Here is a 20,612-nt window from a genome sequence, read left to right on the forward strand (position 1 = left end):
AGTTGAGTTTCTCTTTTCTCTGACATTAAAACAAAGAGTATGGTCAAAAGTGGATTTTCAGTGCTTTTGCCATGACCAGTGAAGAACTAATGTATAGCAATTGGAAGTTCAATCCATTCACAAGCTATTAATCTCCTGACCAACTACTTATTCACAAGTAGGATCTCCTCTATGTGCTGTGAACTTTTGTCAATCTGTGATCCCAATTTTAATATACATGTGGAAAACGTCTGTGCACACAGAAGCTACTCCTTTATGAATGAAGATGCATGCATCAGTTATTTCCTCTTCTGCATCAAATTAACATCTGAAGAAAGCAAGTGAGTTAAATAAAGGCAAGGATTTCCTCACTGCAAAATAGTTCACCTCCTTGTTTAAAACTGATTACTAGAAAATAAATTTACTTGATCATCACCAGCATCTGGAACATAAATATGACCCATAGTCATATGAATGTTGTAATATGTAGATCCTTCAAAAAATTCTGCCCTCTTTAATTCAGTATTTCTCTTATTATATGAACAGAACAAGGCAAGGCTGTTAATTGATCAGTTTGTCCAACCTGAATAAGATTTAAACCAGGAACTTTTTGCTCAACAACCCAAAAGTTGCTACTACAGAACCATCCAACATTATTAAACTTGGAGGTCAAATCTCAGTAGGTACAGAATCTTTTCTGAACTCTGTATTTGTCGCCTTGTGCACCATTTACACTTTTTACCTTATTTCTTTCTTTAGGAGGCACTCTTATCTGATCCAGCATACCAAAGTACACATTTTCTGGACATGAATCAATCAGCATTGCATTGTGACATTGCATGTATGTCTCCTGGGACATACATCGGAGAGATTTATAGCAAGGCTGATGCTGATGTCATTCTTCCACTTCCTAAATGAAATTCTGAAAACCACTGTAATTCTAAATGTACAAAACAGTTCCTCCAGGAAAGCAGCAATGCTTGGTTTTCTTTCTAAACCTGCAGGAAAACACATGCTGATGCTACATGGGTAAAAATAACCTTTAACCGGAAGCAGTATTTAAGCATTGCAGAACTTGTATTAGCTCTTTAGCTTTTTAATTTAGTGACTTCTCGGGATTTCCTTTTGATAAGGTTACTATATTTAACAGGGCAGACACAATTCAAATAAAAAACTTGGCAAGAATCCAACACCCCTACCCCCATGTACCAGAAAAAGCATGAACACGCAGACACTTCCACTCACATGAGGCAAGGAGAACAGTCCCACCCACTCACATATGTAGTCCTTTGGATTTTCTACAAAACCATAGTAAAAGATCAAGGGACCCTTCACAGCAGCACATTTTGCAGCACTGATCTGCAGCTAGGGGACAGAGTGGAAGTGGATGACACTGGAAACATACATAGCCAGAGTTTTTGCTCACAGAGTAAAGTTTGCATGCAATGCCTGTGCTTGAGGGTTCCCATTTAAAAGCACAAACCACGCACCAAATGCATAGGAAGTGATTGAAAGTCAGCATTCTGTTTCAATCAAAGGACCTAAACGATTCATTATCTGGGTTTCAGACATGGGTAGAAACTATACTGTTGCTGTGCACAGTGGCCTTTAGTTGTTCCCTGGAGGTCAGTCAACTCAGTAGTGCTCATGATGATCAATGCCCGTTTCTCCTTTGAGTGTGGGAAGGCAATTGCTTTACTTCTGACACAGCCTCCTCACAGTTCAAAAGGTCAGATTCCTCCTATTCAGGGGTTCCAATGGGCTCCTCCGCCCAGTCCCATTTTTTGAAATAAAAGTTCATTTTGACATAGGTTAAAGAACACACAATTAATTGTAAGTCTTAAAAAAATACAGCTTGTCTAATAACTTTTAAAAACTTGGCTAACTATGATCAGCTTGTATAAGTACAAATGAGGTAACCTTCCATTCCAAAGATGAATTGAAAAAGTTTCAATAAGTAAAAAAGAAAAATCGCAGACTAGAAACTTTAGAATTTGGAGACAAAGGGAAGTCTTACTCAAATTCTTTGTTCCTTCTCATACTATGGGTCCCCTGTAACAAGGACATTTTAGTTTGGGTGTTGGGTGGGAAAGGTTATGCCAATTTGCCCTGCAACGAATATGTTGAATCAGACTTTGATTGCATTCTGATTTTATTTATTTATTAGTTCTTCCCATTTTTAGAGTTTTGCCACAAAACTATGCACAAAGCAAATATATATGCATTTTTATGAACAGATGTTAGGATGAATTCCAAGACAGTGGGTTCATTTGCACTCTTTTAAAGTAACACCCAGTAAAAATAATAGTTCTGCTTTCTTTTATCTTCATGTACACCAGTAATTCTCAACCATCCTAATGCCGCGACCCCTTTATTACAATTCCTCATGTTGTGGGTGACCCCAACCATAACATTATTGCAGTTGCTACTTCATAACTGTAATTTTGCTACTGTTATTAATCGTAAGGTAAATATATACATGATGTATTTTCATTCACTGAACCAAATTTGGCACAAATACTCAATACGCCCAAATTTGAATACTGGTGGGGTTTGCGGGGGGGGGGGGGATTGATTTTGTTATTTGGGAGTTATAATTGCTGGGATTTATAGTTCACCTACCATCAAAGAGCATTCTGAACCCCATCAACAATGGAACTGAAACAACTTGGCCCACAGAACTCCCATGACCAACAGAAAATACTGGAAGGGTTTGGTGGGCACTGACCTTGAGTTTCGGAGTTGAAGTTCACCTACATCCAGAAAGCACTATGGACTCAAACAATGATGGATCTGGACCAAACTTAGTACAAATACTCAATATGTCCGATATGCTACTGGTGTATTTTGAGGGGAAAGACCCTCAAATAGCATTCTGAACACCAATAAGGGAATCGGGCCAAATTTCCCATACAGAACCCCCATGGCTAACAGAAAATACTGTTTTATGATGGTCTTTGGCAACCCCCCTGATATCCCCTCGTGATCCCCCCCCGGGGGCCCCTACCTCAGGTTGAGAAACATTGATGTACACTAAGCCGTACTAAAACTATTATTTAAAGTATTAGCTTTAATATATTTTAAATTGCCGAAAAAAATGATTGCTAGATAGAATTCAACAATATGACAAACTTTCATTATCACAAAAAATACCACCACCACCTCACCAAAAACCATTCTTTGTTCTAAGCTTACATAAATATTTTCACAATATTTTCACATTTTTTGAGCGTGACAAAAGGGAGCAAGCTAGGGAAAATCAAGCCTGAAGCCATATCAGCTGAACTTATGTGAGTCTGCAGATGGAAGCTTATGCAGATGGAAGCAACAGACTTGTACCTCACACTAATGACCTCTGTCACGCTTCACAGACACTTTTCAGCTGGCCACAATACTTCACATAATGTCTTGATTCAAAGTCTGCATCCTTCATGAAAATAGCTACACCGTTTTTTGAAATTCTGAATTTTAAAATTAGGAGGTACTCAAATTTAAGAATCCTCTATGTGACATTTTACCCCTAATTTCAGCCTCAAAGTGGTTTAAATTAGAAACATGTCTAATAATAGCTGAATACTTCAACAATGTTTAATTAAGCCCCAGGATCATTCAAGCCAAGGCTGAAGAAGATAATAGCAAATGACAAAACTGATTTTTAGAAAGAATTAGGGACTTCTACACGTGGGTGCCATGGCTCTTTGCTTCATTCTCCGCTGGAACCTTGTAATCCGTATTAATCTGTTTGTCCCTAAAAAAATACCATTTTCTGACAAGGTCCTAAATTTAGTTTCAATTCATTTATGCCGTTTACTTTGTGGCAGCACAGTCTGTTGACACAGATATATTATTTCCACATCTACTATGTGAAATCTCCTACAGTCCTTGTCTCTTTCCCTGCTCGGCTCCCACCCTTCTGCACATACTGCCAAACTAACTTAGCAAAAAGTTTAAAAAGCTGGGAACAATGTTACCACAGGGTGCCAAATTTGCAGTGAAAGCCCCAAAGGCTGTTGTCACGCAAGGTTTGACAAGGCTTGCCAAATGGTTTCTTCAGGATATAAACTGCTTGTGAAGTGACTGAGTCCTTTGTATTTACAGCTGAATGCTGCAGATGGGAAGGTCTCTGCCAAGAAAGAATAACTGCTGTTCCTGCCATGTGAAGTTTTACACACATAAATAAGGGCACGCCCCCTCCTACGTCCATGGCGGTATTTTCCTGCTTTGGAGGACGATGGGGGCTTTCATCTCAAGAAACAGGGTAGGAAGGGAGCAAGAAGACATGAGAGCACATAAATATAAATATCAATTCAAATAAAAAGCCATGTTGTTTGCCTTTAAAACATTTATGGCAGAGACGTAGTGAAGCATCCAATAAGTTTTGTGAAATTGCAAAGAACGGGCAGAAGTGTTCATTAAATATCACTGGCCACGGATCTTGCCAAACAGCCACAAACTTTTATTCTTACTAAAAAGAAGAGCATGGAAATTATATTTTTAAGCAATTGCTTCTAGACTCCTCTAGCAAGAGTCTAAGAACAAAAAGCATAACCATCCTAAGTCTTTGAGTGCACAGCCTTCTGACTATCCTAAATATTTTATAGGGTACAACCCAAATATTCAGAGATGTAAAGGAATTTTAATGAAAGAATGAGAAATCAAAATAACTCATGGATTTATTTACTTCAGGAAAAGGAAAAGCGTATGAATGGGAAACAGATATCAAAAACACCTCCTTACACCTCTCTATATTTCTTTCACCTTTCAAGAAAGTGAACAAGATATCAAAAACACCTCTTTACATCTTCCAAGAAAGTGAACAAATGGCACACCAACTTTATTCATAGCACAGAAATGCATATTTGATACTTTATTGCTCAGTTAGCAATACAAGAATCTCAGATACCAGGAATCCATTTCTTAAGGGAAATGCCCATAAGGTCAGTTGTAGGACATGTGCTTTTCCAGTCAGAATAGGGCCAGATGGACCAATGAACTGATTTATTTATTTATTTATTTATTTACCATGTTTGTATCCCACCCTTCTCAACCTCAAAGGGGACTCAGGTCTGCCTTACAGAGCCAACAATTTGATGTCACATGTACTCATATATCAATTAATAAACGAAAACATTAAAAAGCAACCAATTAAAACATAACATTAAAGCAACAATTAAAATCACACAATCCAGGTCATATTCCAGGGCCAGTCTGAGTTGTCCTTATGTTAATTTATAGTCTCTTATTGCAGTGCTCCTATTATTGACCAAAAACCTGATCCCAGAGTTACTGCTACTGCTCTGGAAGAGAGAGAAGAAGAGGAGGCGCAGCTCTGCCTTGTCTTGCCCCAAAAGCAGGTGAAAGCCCCTCTTCATTCAACTGCCACTGCCTTGGCCTCAGGGGGATCTGCAGTATCTGCTGGACTTAATCCCTTCTCCCCTCCATCCCCTTTTCCTTTTGTGTCATGTCTTAATTAGGGTTGTAAGCCTGAGAGTAGGGAATTGTTCTATTGTTCTTTTACTTGTAAAGAATCATGTACAGTGATGGCACTGTATGAGATCTTAGCTATAAGATCTTAAATCATTTAATTTGACCTTAATATCCAAAGTAGTATTTTAAAAAAATTAGGCAAATAGAGAGATAATTAAAATCATACACTTTTTAATCCAGCTATATAAGCATGAGCACACTTTTTCCTGTTGTAAAGTAACTTCTTAATGGTTTTATTTTCCCTTTATAGTCTAAAAGGCATTTTATCGTAAGTGCTTTAGAAAGAGATGTGTCATTCGAACATCTTATATTTAAGCATTATTACTTCCAGTCTAAGAATTACAAATAGCAGCAGACTTTCCCAACCTGCCACCATCCAAATGTATAACTTCTGTCACCTTGGACTTTGATGGCTAGGTGTCAGGGAAAGCATAAATCCAACACCTCTAGAGAGCATCAAGGTTGGGCTGGATTATAAAGTAATTTTTACCAGAAGGATTGATATATACTATTTGTTTGTTGTTCATTCGTTCAGTCGTTTCCGACTCTTCGTGACCTCATGGACCAGCCCACGCCAGAGCTCCCTGTCGGCTGTCACCATTCCCAGCTCCTTCAAGGTCAATCCAGTCACTTCAAGAATGCCACCCATCCATCTTGCCCTTGGTTGGCCCCTCTTCCTTTTTCCTTCCACTTTCCCCAGCATCATTGTCTTCTCTAAGCTTTCCTTTCTTATCATGATGTGGCCAAAGTACTTCATCTAATATCCTTCCCTACAGTGAGTAGTCAGGCTTTAATTCCTGAAGTATGGACTGGTTGGAGCTTCTGGCGGTCCAAGGCACTCTCAGAACTTTCCTCTAACGCCACAGTTCAAAAGCATCTATCTTCCTTTGCTCAGCCTTCCCTAGGGTCCAGCTCTCACATCTGTAGGTCACTATGGGGAATACCATAGCTTTAACTATGCAGATCTTCATTGCCAGTGTGATGTCTCTACTCTTCACTATTTTGTCAAGATTGGACATTGCTCTCCTCCCAAGAAGTAAGCGTCTCCTGATTTCCTACTAGTATTTGGCATATATTGAAATCACAAAATACTTTATTTAGAATGAATGAGAAATACCAAATAAACTACATGTTAGAATACAATTTTCTTATGAGAAAACTTAGAACAATATTGGTTTTAGAAAACATCTCTAAAGTTTCTGACTATCTGATAATTAATTCCAGATTAAGTCAGAACTTAAATTCATTCTAATAGTACAGTTCCAGCACTTCATGCTTCTGACAGTACCATCCAAAGCATGTCTACAAAGAATAAGTCCTACTGAATTCAATGGGATTTATTCTCAGAGTAGAAATAGGACTGCAAAAAAACCCATAAGTGAATTTGGAGGCTATAAAACAACTACAGAACCCTCATTTCCACCCCACCTCTTATTTACAAACCCATGTTGTGCTTGAAAAAAAGTATTCATCATAAAATCATTTCAAGAAAACAATTGTACAAATCCTAATATTCAGAATAGCTCAGTTATTATCACATCAATCTGAAAAACACATGCTTTTCTACTTACCTCAATTTTGTCAATCTTTGCATCTCCCCAATAAAGTTTGCTTTCTTCAAGATCCAAAGCCAAACCATTAGGCCATCCTAAAGAAGTGTTCACAAGGACTTTCCTCTCAGAGCCATCCAAATAAGCACACTCAATTTTTGGATTTTCACCCCAGTCTGTCCAGTACATATACCTGTTGAGAATCAGAAAAGGGCATGTTTCACATCTGCATTTGTGATATCACTGCAACTTCAAGTTGTGATGCTCGCAATTAATTGATATAGGGATAAATTCTTCTATATTCGTCCATCATTTGAAAAAAAAAAGTGTATCCTTATGCTACAAAGTGTATCCTTATGCTGCACTGTTCTATATTTGCAGTTTCTAATAAGGGGGAAGGAGAAATGAAATGCATTTCCATAAATCATTGAAGACTTTGGTACCTGGAAGGCTTTGAGGGCTAACAATACCACATTCATTTGAAAACTAAGCATTGGGATATATAAACAGGCTGCACCAAGAAAATGTAATACATGTGAGGTTACAAATTATCTGTTTGCTTCATCTGTTTGTTGTTATTCCATCTGCACTATGATTTTAAACACATTCCTGTTTATGCAAATGCAAATTCTTGATCGTAAAGCTACCTATTTAGTTATATTATCTAACAGGAACCAAACCAAGACCCTAATTAAGATTTTCAAACTGATCCATCTAGTAATTTGTGTCCCTTATGAAAAAACCTTATTTTTATTTTCTTGTTTATGCTATAAAATATACATTTCTTATGATGAAACTTGATATTTGCACTTAGGTTGACATTCCCCTTGACAAATAGATGTGATTTGACATTTCTGTGCAAATTCCAGTGATAGGCAACTTTCATTTTTCAGGGGGGGAAAAACTATTGTTTTTGATTAATTTTGTATTGGATTTGACGTGAAACAAAATTTAAGTTTGTTGTTTATTCGTTCAGTCGCTTCCGACTCTTCATGACCTCATGGACCAGCCCATGCCAGAGCTTCCTGTCAGCCATCACCATCCCCATCTCCTTCAAGGTCAATAATATCAATCTAATCAATGCCAAGAAAATTTCCCAGTACTCTATAAAACAAAGACAAAGCTAAAATTTCATTTTTAAAAAACTGATTAAAACCCTATAACACTCACCCCATCACAGGATTGAGCACTATTGCTCTGGGTTCATCTAGGTTTTCTGAAATGAGGATTTTTCTTGATGTCCCATTCAACCGTGTGACTTCAATGCGATCTGTACCAGTGTCTGTCCAGTATAAGTTCCTGGCCACCCAGTCCACTGCTATACCATCCGGATGGTCTATTTCTGTTGATACAATTGTCTGAGCTCCTGTTCCATCGAGGAAGGCCCGACGAATGGCTCTGACGTCATCGTCGGTCCAATATATGTAACCATCAACCGGATCGTAGTCTATGGCAATAGCATGCCTGATATTGTCTATCTGCAGGATAATGTCAGTGAAATCTGGCATGTCCAATGAAATTCTTCGTAAATCTGTTCTTCTGGCAAGCAAGAGTACTTCCTCAGCACCTGGGGGGGGGGGGGGGGGAAGGATCACCAGTAATCAACAACTGCCACTGTGCATTTATTATTCAGAAGGCAATGACTTGATAAGCCTGTTCAAATTTGTTCACTTAGGGTCACGGAAGAATGAACCTGGCTGCTAAGAGCTTCAGCTGATTTGCAGCATGAAGACAAAATATTCACTTCTGAACCTCAATGCTTTTATTTTCTGCCAAATCTTTAACATTTCTATGTAAGGAAGAGGAAAAATCAATCCAAACTATTGCACTCAAAAGTGAAAGGATTTCATCAAGAATATAGCTGCTTTGCTGACAACTATTTAGAGATGTAAGGAGACAACAGAACATTTGGGTGATATCCACAAAGCTAGAATGCTATTTTCTCCATGAAACAGCTTGCTGTATGAAACTATTCTGTTTTTTATTTTGTTTTAAAAAATATAAATGTTGAGCAAAATAAAAAAAATACCTAAATGCAAAATGTTAGTTATCGAGACTGACCAACAATAATAAAAAATGAAAGTGAAGAGTTGTACCTAAATTTAATTTTCTTTCACTGAAAAAAGGCCACACATTTTATAATAAGCTTTATATACCATATTCACAAAGTAAAAAAAAAATCAAAACAGAATTATACAAGCAAAGGATGTGATTTCAGTTTGCTAATACAATGAAATCACATCCTTTGCTTGTGTAATTTTGTTTTGGAGGAAGAGGGAAAAATGTCTAGACTCCAAATCCCACGAAGCTGTCAACTCAGCCAACAGTTGTTTCCTGAAGGCACAGCATTAAATTCAGTTTCCATATTCAGCACTCTTTAATATGCAATATGATTTGAAGAGAGGCCAAAGTTATATGAAGCACACTGTGGAACGAAGATCACTTGCAGCCTGCTTCCTTTCAGGTAACTAAGGATTGCAGAAATAATAATTAATATTTAAGATTTGAAAAAGTCTATTAACTGAACACATTTCAATGAGGAATGTGCTTAATAAAATTCTACAAATTAGATAGTATTTAAATTTGCTGTATTATATTTTTAAAAAATCTCCCAACATCTTAATATATGAGCAAAATCATAGTAAGGAAGATATAAATATGCGATAAATATTGATCTCAGAGCAACTTGCCATTAAACTACTGTAGCACAGTATCAAAAGCTACAACACATACAATGAAAAACAATCATAGTCTCCTACAAAGCAAAATGAACATGATGGGGGAACCTTCCACCAACATACTTTTACATAATAAAGGAAGAACTATACTCCTAAAAGCCATCATTTAATTTCAGACCATACCATATATCTCCACAGGTACTGTTTGCAGATGAAGAAAAAGGAGAATCAGAAGTGCACTTTTAGCCACCTCTGGTTTCACTTACAGTGGTTAAGAATTCATCTCCAGACCATTCATAGTTGCTGTAAACTGAGGCTACTGAATGAAACTATACAACATACATAGGTAGCAAGTGTTATGTTCTTCATCTGCATTTTCTCCTCCTATACTACATGTGGGCCTAATTTTCTCTATCAAATGAAGCTGATTCCACAAAAAGAAAGAGAAGTAATAGCTAATAAGTCATATGATTAGGATAGAAAGGGGTATCCAAGACAGAACAATCCAAACAATCCAGATGTGAAGGACCACCAATGTCCCGGTATCCATTGGGGGGACGGGGACTCTTCTACCTCTTTGGGTCTCTCTCTACATCTTGAGACCCTATCTCTATCTCTCCCTTCATTATAGAAAAAGATCTAACCTCGAATATCACCCAAACTTTGCAGTTTTAGGATGTTAGTGACAGAAGTTTTGATTAAGAAGACAGAATAGAAATACATGCCAAAGCCATTCACAAGGGAGCAATGTCATGATAGAGCCCCTGGGTCCCAAATGACTTTAGCAAATCTTTATTTTCATTTTTTTCAACATAATTTCCCAAGCTCTGTTGTTGAATCTCTTGTTAAAGATCCAAGATCTCCTGGTCACTGAGTGTTGTAGCAGTGGCCAGAGTTGCTTTCCTCCTCACTCACGTGTCCATAGGCACCAGAACAATGGTAGCACATAGCTGAGCTGTTCACTCTGAAAGCTACACCCTTTCTATCAAGTGGAGAACAAATTTGGCCTGATTTATATGACTGTGCTTCCCACATAGTTAGTAAGCAAGTAATGTATGACCCCCCCCCCCCCTGCTTATTCATGGAACTGATATATTCATTTTTCACATATTCATGTAAAACCTCCTAAACAAACTGCACTCTCTCTCTCTAGGTACGTTTATCAATCATTCCCCCTGAAAATAATAGGATGGCTACTATCCATGGATCTGTGTATATATGGCTTCTTCCACACAGCTGTATAAAATCTACACTGAACTGGATTATATGGCAGTGTGGACAGATAATCCAGTTCAAAGAAGATGTGGATTATCTGCCTTGATATTGTGGGTTATATGGCTGTGTGGAAGGGCCCTCAGTAGATATGGGAGTCACACTATAAGCATTTTCTTGCTCACTGTCAACTCATGATAACCACAAAGAAAGAAAAATGGATGAGTGCAAGGTAGTTAGGATTAGAAGGAGAGGGGCCGTGTGGACACAGCTTATTCTTTCAGTGACAAGGAATAAGCTGTGCCACAAATAGAAGCCCCTTCCCCATGGCTGCTCATATCTTGCCTCAGTGTCCCCTGATGGGTACTATACTAAGGAAACATTGCAAAGAATAGAAGTCCCAGTTACTGGCCAAGAAATGTATACAGCAATCTGCTATAATGCAATGCAGGGATGAGTAATTTATAGCCCACATACCAGATGCAGGCCGCCAAGTCCCTTTTACAGACCCAGGGCTTGACGGGAGCCATCACTCTGTGTGCTGCCTGAAATATTCCCTGCAGGGCATGGCAGCTGACTGTGGCATTGCCACCTAAGCTCTGCAAAGTTGCGCATAATCTCATAACTTTGAGAAAAGTACAGGTGGCTCAACCAAATTGACAACAGGCACCGCTGTTGCCATGACAGAGAGACATCAAGGCCTCAGAATGGGAAACAAAACTGCCTTGAGCAGCCTAATGGAATATTGAAAAATAGCTTCTCTATAAAACAAGTTATATAATGCCATGCCTCATGCGGTAAGCTTCAAAGAATGTGCAAGCCCCACTCCCCTCCAAAACCAATCTAGTATGGGGAGAATATTTATTCAAATGCAAGCACTAAATGCAAGAATGTATGGGTATCTGTTTACGTTCACTGTGGACTAGACAGGTGGTGCTTAATTTAATGGATGAGAGTAAGCAGAGTCACTGCTGCCAGACTGGCTCAACTGGAGAACTAGACGGGTAAACACATGGCGATGCATTAAGGCATACCTATGCAAAGAAGCAGGGAACTGCTATCAACTGCTGATGGGCTTAAATGGCAGAACAGGAAAGCCACAGAGAAAGACCACAGACAGAAAGATTTTGATGTTAGCCATCCAAGGGGCTTTGTATTAGGCAAGACCTTTATCCTGTTCATTCACATAATTTTGCATGTGTGTTTCCAAGTCTATGTCCAAACATTGCACTCCTGCTTTTATAAACTTCTTAGGCTTTTGCACCACTTTCCCCCTTCTTTTTTTCTTACCAAGAAGTTTCTATGAAAAAGGGAAAGAGAGACCAGGTACACAATGGCTTTTCATTGGTGATGTTCTTCACCAAGGAGCATATACAGTTTCAAGATTGCACGTAAGGGATATTTTCAAATACATTTTCACGTGTCCATGGACACCAGAACAGTAGTAGCACACATCTGAGCTGTTCACTCTGAAGGCTATACTCTTTGTACCAAATGGAGACCAAAGCTGGCCTGATTTATATGACTGTGCTTTCCACATAGCTAGTGTATTGTTAAAACCTGGTCACCATGACCCATATATGCAGCATTAGTAGGTCTGGGTTCAGTGATCATGCTTGCTCAGTTTTTCTATGTGTGCTTAAAATTAGCCCTTTTGAGGATCCAAGGCTTGCAAGTAATAAAATGGTAAGACATCAAGTCACTTGGCAAAATGCTGCTAGAAAACATGTGTTTCTGGGGAATTACTTAAAATAGGATTGCACTGATGTTTTTATTTTATGTTATGTTATTTTGTGGTTGTAAAATCAGATTAGTTTTTCCCATATCTTAAATTCTTCTTGGGAAATATATTTTTCTTTAAATTAGGTCATCTTTAAGTTATATAGAACATATTCATCCTTGAAAATAAATGAATCTATTTACAAAATGGACAGATTGTTATAGAGACTTGTCCACTTGCATCTATAATGGCTCTATTCTACGCCTTGCCCAACCTTGTCATAAAATTGAAATAAATAACAACTCTTTTGTAGTAGGCAAGTGTGCCATGACTGATCTCAATATGGAAATCCTCTTCTCTCATGTGGCACCAAGGGTTCTGAACCCAAGCACTGTGTGATCCAAGCCCACTCAATTTATACTTGTTCAACTCTCTCCCAAAACAGCAACATAATCTATCAGGGTGTGTCGATATAGTAGTGCAAGAGTGAGAATTATAATGACTAATGGGGTCCTTTTGTGCAGTCCTCAGGGTCCCCACCAATCACTAATAAAAAACCAACGAAGAGAACAATTGTGCCTCTAGAAGCCTCCAGGGGGCACAATTGTCCATTTAAATTCTATGTCTCAATTCCAGCAACTCATTTATCCAATAAATAAAACCTGGGGTGGGGGATTCTTAAAATATTAACTTGCTGTTTCATAGACATGGGTAACGATAAAATTGTGGAGATCTAAAAGTACAGGCAGAAATGGGAGGATGTTCTCCTTGGATACTCTTGGTTCCACATCCCTGTACTAAAACCAGGGAACAGTAACATAATTTTAGCCATTGCTCAGCTTTTTCTTTCTTTCCTTTCTTTCCTAGAAACCCAGTGTGACCAATGGCTCACAGACCATGGACTCTGAGTGGTCGTAGATGGCTGACAAAGCCAGAATGGAAAAAAAGAGAAAGATGGTATTTCTTATTGTAATGAAACATACATACACACAGATTTCTACAAAATTTCCAGCTTCCTTCCCACTATGGAGATAGTTGGAAAGAAGCATATAATTAATTTATTCTTTGAAAGTTTTAAGCAAGGAAAGCAGCTTCAGATCCTACTTTTTTAACGTCAATATCCACAACGGCATATAAATTAAAGACACGTGGACATACCCTTTTCATATTGTTCCTCGCTTCTGCCTCACCCTCAGAATGCTCTCTCTCTCTCTCTCTCTCTCTATATATATATATATATATACATATATATATATATATATATAGAGAGAGAGAGAGAGAGAGAGAGAGTCCCTACTTCACGGATTTTCACTTTTTGCGGGTGGTCCTGGAACTTAACACCAGCAATAAGCAAGGAAACACTGTACACACAAAAATATTAGAAGTTTCAGAAAACCCAAAGTAATGCAAAAACCCTCCTGAAAGGAGTAATTTCTGCTGTAGAGACAGTTCAATGCACACAATCAAGGAGGCTTTCTCAGCATACAGAGTTAGCATGCAGTGAAGCACATTTTAGCTGAAGTTTCCCAGTGTTGTTTAAAAGACTATAAAAGGCTAAGAAACTGAAGAATGAAGCTGGACAGCTGCTTTCATGTGTATGTTTTTCAAATTAATGACCTAATAACTTCTGTTTGAGATGAGACATATAGAGATAGGACACTTACAAGAATACATTTGTCAACTACAGCTCCAATTAGCACTGTGACCTGGGGAAAATGAATGTCTCCAAAGGTCTTAGTAAAGCAGAGCTTGAATATGAAAGCAATCAAGATTCGCTACCATGAACACTGTCTGTGCTAGCACTGGTGTTGGGGGCAGGTCTCCATATCCCATTGCTGCCCAAGAGAGACTTTGTGATTCAGACATTTAGAAGTTATAAAACGTTTATGGGGTGCAGAAAGAGCACCATAACATTTCAGACCAACTCCTTCTGCTCCACTTTCAGACTTAATTTGGACAAAGTATGTTATGGACAAATAATTCAAATACAGAGCAAAACCCACTCCAAATAGAGACATATTTCTGACACACAGAGTGTGTCCAGGCCAGAATGCAAACACAGAAGGATGGGGGATTTGTTATCACAGAAGAACTCATCCCAGAAGTACACATCTGCAGCTCATTGAATTCCAAAGCCAGACAGCTGGGCCTAGCTGTTACTGCTCTGAACTATGTCCTCTAGGGCAGTCAACACTGAACCCATGCTGTCTCCAGCAATGTTCGTACAAGGAGCATAACATGCTTGGGGCAAGTGATACTGCAAAAAGTGGATATTGTTTTCTTCCTCAAGAATGTATTGACATTGCTTTCTCTGGAAAACAAAACATCGTCTATATAGACTTCAAGTCTCAGTTACTTGTCATCCTACTATCCAAACCACCATTTATACCCATTAGTGAATCCCAAACTATCACCTGGCACAAATATTCCTAGTCCTGAAGCTCTTCTCATTTTCAAATTTGAGATCAACCCAATTAAACATGTTGCAAAGTGATTTTTATTTAATCAAAAAAGTGTTTATCCATTAGCCAGGAGTGTAGTTCACTGTGAAAATTTGCAGTAGCAATCACACCAATTCTTAGTGATGCTGTGTAAGGTGGAGGTTGGAATCAAAAGTTGAGGCACCTGAGACCTTTCCATGTCTGGTAGTAGAGTTTATCTAGGTAAAATCCCCCACATATAAAATAGGACATAAAATATTAGCTTGAGCTTTTTCCAGATGCTTACTTCAAGTAAAGAATACAACCTCACATGCTATACAGGAATAAGAAAAAATCCCCTAAAGTCTAAGTCTATCACCCTGATGCTGGAAAGTTCATTCCTTAGCCAAAATGGGAATCCAAGGTATTATTTAATGCAATACACATGCCCTCAATGTTTTTAAAAGTCTGTGTCTACATCAATCAACAACTATCTGCCAGAAAAAACAGGAGGAAAGAATGTGCATATAGCACCGTATGATTCACTTAATTAAGAAGAAAAACTGCACAAATTCCTTATGTCTAAAAGAGGAAAGCAAGTAACCTGGGCTTTCTTTAGATTTCTCACACTGAAGTAGTTAGATTGCTATTTTATTTTTCAATTCTTCTCCTCTGGTACCAATACTCCACCATTATATCATGTAATGTATTTTATATTACCACAAGCGTCACAGATATATAGCTAGCCAATCAGTACTGTACAATCCATTCTAATAAGATGCCTTAGGAAAACATAGTAATGTTTGTTGAAACTGAAACCTCGCAAAACAGAAATATTTATCCAATCCCTAAACACCATAGTCTCAGTTTGTAGCTACCAAAAGGCAGTCAGAAAACAGACACAACAGCCTAGAGGTTATGTGATTGTTTCTGCAGCCATGGCAAAGCAGTGGGTCCTCAGTATCCACTGGGGTTTGGTTCCCGACTCTTCTGTGGATATCAAAATCCATGGATGCTCAAGACCCAATGTATACAATGGTGTAGTAAAATGGTATTGCTTATGTAAAATGGCAAACAACTCAGATGAGTGCTGGGCAGATCCTGAAGATCTGTGAAATGGAGGATATAGCAGGATATATTTACACATCAACAAGGCAAGATCCAGGTTTGATTTTGGATTTTTGTTGTTAATATTTTCATTTTGTAGTGGCTTGAATGTGTGAGTACAGAACTGTGGATATGGAGGGCCGTCTGCATTTAATCATTAGTTTTAAATTCAAAACATGAACACTAGTGTAACACTTTTGGAGACTGTTGCGTTGTGCTGCAGTTTTGTTTTTTTAAAATTTACGTTTCAGTTCTGGAAATGGCAGCTGTATTCTATTTACAGAATTAACTCCAATCAGAGCTGACAGCAGCAAAGCAGCCCATCTCCCCAGCTAAACAAGAGCTGTTTGCCAGTCTCCTCTTGGCCCACTTCACATCTGACAAGTGACAAGGCATCTACAATACAGTAACAAATGCTCCAATTTATCCACCCAAGCTAAACAAATGTAGACAGCACTGGTTGCCTTTGCTAATCCACACCATAGAATGTCATGCTATTTCTTTCCCATTTGTCTGTCTACTAATCAGACAAGAACAATGCTCCATTGTAGGTCATTCTTTAGCCCCTTTTCCCTTCCCCACAAGCCTTCTCCCCACAACTACTACGACAAAAGTTGCTAAATTTTTGCAGTCACCATTTTGCTGGGAATGACTTAGGGAAAAGACGAGGATTTGCAAATTCCAAAACATTGGCTGGTCAACCATACATCTTTGGAAAACAGCAACAATATAGTTTGACTGTAAACTATATTGTGCCAGATCCTTAAATACAGAATACACCCTTTCAATTAAATCCAAATGAATTCTTTGTAAAGCCATATATACATAGATGAGATAAATACAGATCTATTAAGTTACTATACAAGATTAAACTATTCGGAATGTTTTTTTTTTCCTGCACAAAATAAGAGAGGACATTGTTGTAGCAGTTCGTGAGAGTATTTGGGGTGTGTGTGTGTGGGGAAGGGGTGGTGGTGGTGAGAAAACATTATCATTCTAGTTAATGCTCTTGCCAGCTTTCAAAACAATTCAGGGAAGGATGTTTCACAGTTTTACACAGCAAAATAACGGGGCTACTGCAGGGTGTTTTATTTTACTTAAGTGAACTATTTTGATATATGGACTATTGTATATATAAGAAGGGCATTAAATATTTGAGAACTGTTTTATATTTACTCTGAAACAATTACTTTGCATTGTCCCACTGCAGAACGCTGTGTTGTTAACAAGACTCTTTGAGGGGGAAACTGCATTTACAATCCAATGAACAGCTAAGCAGCTGCTATAAATATGGACCTTCTTTAAAGGAGGAAAACTGTAGCAATTTTCTAAAGAGATGGTTTCAGTAAGATTATGAAACTCAAAGAAATATGAGCTTCCATGTCTTTCTGCAAAACAATTCCTTCTAGTTTGAAAAATAGACATATGTTGCATGAACTAATTGCTCCGCATTCATCAATGAAAGACTCTCCCTGAACGAAAAACCATGTGCTGGGTGTGTGCAAGCCGCTACTCCTGTGCAGAGGGGCGACCAATAAACGCTTCAAGCTTGAAGCAAGTTTCAATTTGTTGGATTTTTGTGTGGAGAACTATAACCCACCTGATCAAGCTGGTTAGTTCACGTCTCATAGCACTATGTTCAAAAAAGTGATGTAAAGGAAAAAAAATGTACATAACAGCAATGAAGGACAAGAACTGGGACTATATCTATGATGGGACTTGACAGCAGTTAACTACAAAAAACCTGTGCTATGGTTTCTTCCATAGGGTTGTAATTTTAAATTAGAGAAATAGGCAGTAAGAAAGGATTAACACTCTTTATGGCCCAGTCTAACCAGTTGATCAGTTACTCTTCATTAAAAAGACACGCACATCCAGTAAGTGCTGATTGCCAATCTCCTGCATTACAAGTAGCTGCATCCTAAATCAAGGTGAGTAAAAGCACTCTCAGGAACTAGACAAACCGATCTATGGAGGTTGTAAAACTATGAACTTAAATCAGAAAGTCAAAAATATCCTTTCATTTTGGCGAATGGTTTAATGCTGCCTATAGACACCAAGGAGTTAATTAATAAGACCAGGAATCAATTCATGTGGATGTTGGCATAAGAGAGAGAACCACAAAAGATCCAGAGCTTGGGAAAGAAATAATCCATAAAACTGAACCAAAAAGCTACATTCTTATGCAAAACCAGACTTCCTGTTCCCATCCCACTTTCTCCCCTTTTGACAGAAAGCCCTTTAAAGAATGTCTGGCCCAACAATAGAAAGGTGCTAACGCCATATAAACAGTCACTCATTCCTGTGCCCTTCGCCAAAGAGCTAGATGCCCAGTGGGCTGTTTCCCATTGCCAGAAACACAAAGTCAATATGAATGTTTTGAAAGGATTGTTCTGACCATTCAGCTAAGTTTTCTAAAGCTGTGAAAGAAGGTGTTTTTCAAGGGGAAACAAAAACCTTCGTTCAGTACCTTAGAAAGCATGTCAATAACACAGCTAAAGCAGGAGGAGTAAATAAAAGTGGGGCCTGCTTTCCAGTAGACAGAAGTTCCATTTGAAGCACACAAGGCCACACAAAGCCTCTGCAAAAAGTGGAGGGAGAGGAAGGGGCTGCAGGAAAATGCAGTGGGTAGCCACCCCATTCTCATGATTTTTGGACAACAACTACCAAAATCCCCCAGTCAGCATGACCATGTTTCTAGGCCCCAGTATGCGAGTACCCAGGCAACTACATTGGCTACGTTGTTATTAATCCTATTCCACAGAATCTGAACACGCAAAGTCCTGCAGTCAACATTCTTAAAACCCTAAAAGAAATATACTGGCTTGTAATTGTAATACTTCCCTAAACTATCTTTTCATAGTGTGAGTTCCTAAGTCATAGAACATACTACAAATAAGTCTTGAAATTACATTATTGAAATTGCCTCCCTTAGGTAAAGGCTTTCCCCTGACATTAAGTCCAGTCATGTCCGACACTGGGGGTTGGTGCTCATCTCAATTTCTCAGCCAAAGAGCCGGCACTGTCCACAGACACCTCCAAGGACATGTGGCCAGCATGACTGCATGGAGCACCGTTATCTTCCCGCCGGAGCAGTTCCCTACCAGTGGCGCAGTGGGTTAAACCCCTGTGCCAGCAGAACTGAAGACCAACAGGTCGCAGGTTCGAATCCGGGGAAAGGCGGATGAGCTCCCTCTATCAGCTCCAGCTCCTTGTGCAGGGACATGAGAAGCACCTCCCACAAGGATGATAAAAAAAATCAAATCATCCGGGCATTTCCTGGACAACGTCCTTGCAGACGGCCAATTCTCTCATACCAGAAGCGACTTGCAGTTTCCCAAGTCGCTCCTGACACGATAAAAAAAAGTACCTATTTGCATGTTTTCAAACTGCTAAGTTGGCAGAAGGTGGGGCTGACAGCAGAAGCTCACACCGCTCCCTGGATTCAAACCTGCGACCTTTCGGTCAACACGTTTAGCAGCTCAGCGGTTTAACCCACTGTGCCACCAGGGGTTCCTTGGCTCCCCTTAGAATCGTAGAAAAATAGAGTTGGAAGAGACCACATGGGCTATCTAGTCCAACCCCCCCCCCCCCTTGAAGTCTGCCTTTGAGTTTTCAGTATTAGCAGCTGGTGGGACTAGCTATTTTTGAAGTCCCTTACAGCTCTATGGTTCTGGAAGATGGTGTAAGAAACTAATCAACACAAAGGTCTTTGTTGAAAGGAACGAGGATGCATATTATAGCTCCTCTACTTCTAGCTGCTGCCTTATTACTGGAAAAATCTTAAAGGAAAATATGAGTACAGGTGAATGAATGTAGTGACAGAGTCCGGTATTATGGAGGGCAGGATTTCCAGTCTTTGAAAACTTTGTAACTGCATTTGGATGTGATATAACCCAATCCAAATGCTCAGTTTGACAAAGTTACATTTCTCTGGCTAGAGGGCAGGATATATACATTTTGTGATTAATAAATGATAAATCAAAGTATTTTCTAGTATTCCTAATAAACATGAGAACTCTATGGGTTGAGCCAAGGTTGCATATCCCCGTTCCTAAAGTTTTTTTTCCATTATTTGGAAATACAACCTGAATTAAAACAAACAAACAAATGAATCATTAATTTCAGCAATAACAATTAACTGGCCTCTGTTGCTGAACTGATCCCCCATCCTCAAGTTTGCGTTTTCCAGGGTGAGGTTAATAACTATATTACCAGGATAATTATACAAACATTAGCATTTCAGTAAGAAGGCAATCATGAAAGTACAGTGATATGCAACAGGGGTTCCTACAAAGAAGTGCTTGTCACTTCATTCAAATACTAATTGGTTATATACATTTGTGTTTCTTAGTACATTTTTTTTCTTTTCACAGTTTAAGAAGTCCTCTGAAGAAAAATGTATTGCCTTTACTAGTATGCTGTAGTATACTAATGAAACTTTAGTGAAGATGTTTTT

The 20,612-nt window shown here is 38.7% G+C and overlaps 1 protein-coding gene across 1 annotated transcript in view; it reads right to left on the bottom strand.

The window, feature by feature from the left end:
* Nucleotides 1-20,612, bottom strand: part of LRP5 (LDL receptor related protein 5) — a 139,583-nt gene that overhangs the window by 49,376 nt on the left and 69,595 nt on the right. Inside the window, exons 6-7 of the mRNA XM_060769762.2 lie at nucleotides 8,187-8,583; nucleotides 7,038-7,209 (exon numbers count right to left, since the gene is read on the bottom strand). Coding sequence (XP_060625745.2) covers nucleotides 7,038-7,209; nucleotides 8,187-8,583 — 569 coding nt within the window. The remainder of the gene's footprint in view (nucleotides 1-7,037; nucleotides 7,210-8,186; nucleotides 8,584-20,612) is intronic.

This window comes from Anolis sagrei, chromosome 1 (genome assembly GCF_037176765.1).
Source record: "Anolis sagrei isolate rAnoSag1 chromosome 1, rAnoSag1.mat, whole genome shotgun sequence".
Classification (NCBI taxonomy): Eukaryota; Metazoa; Chordata; class Lepidosauria; order Squamata; family Dactyloidae; genus Anolis; species Anolis sagrei.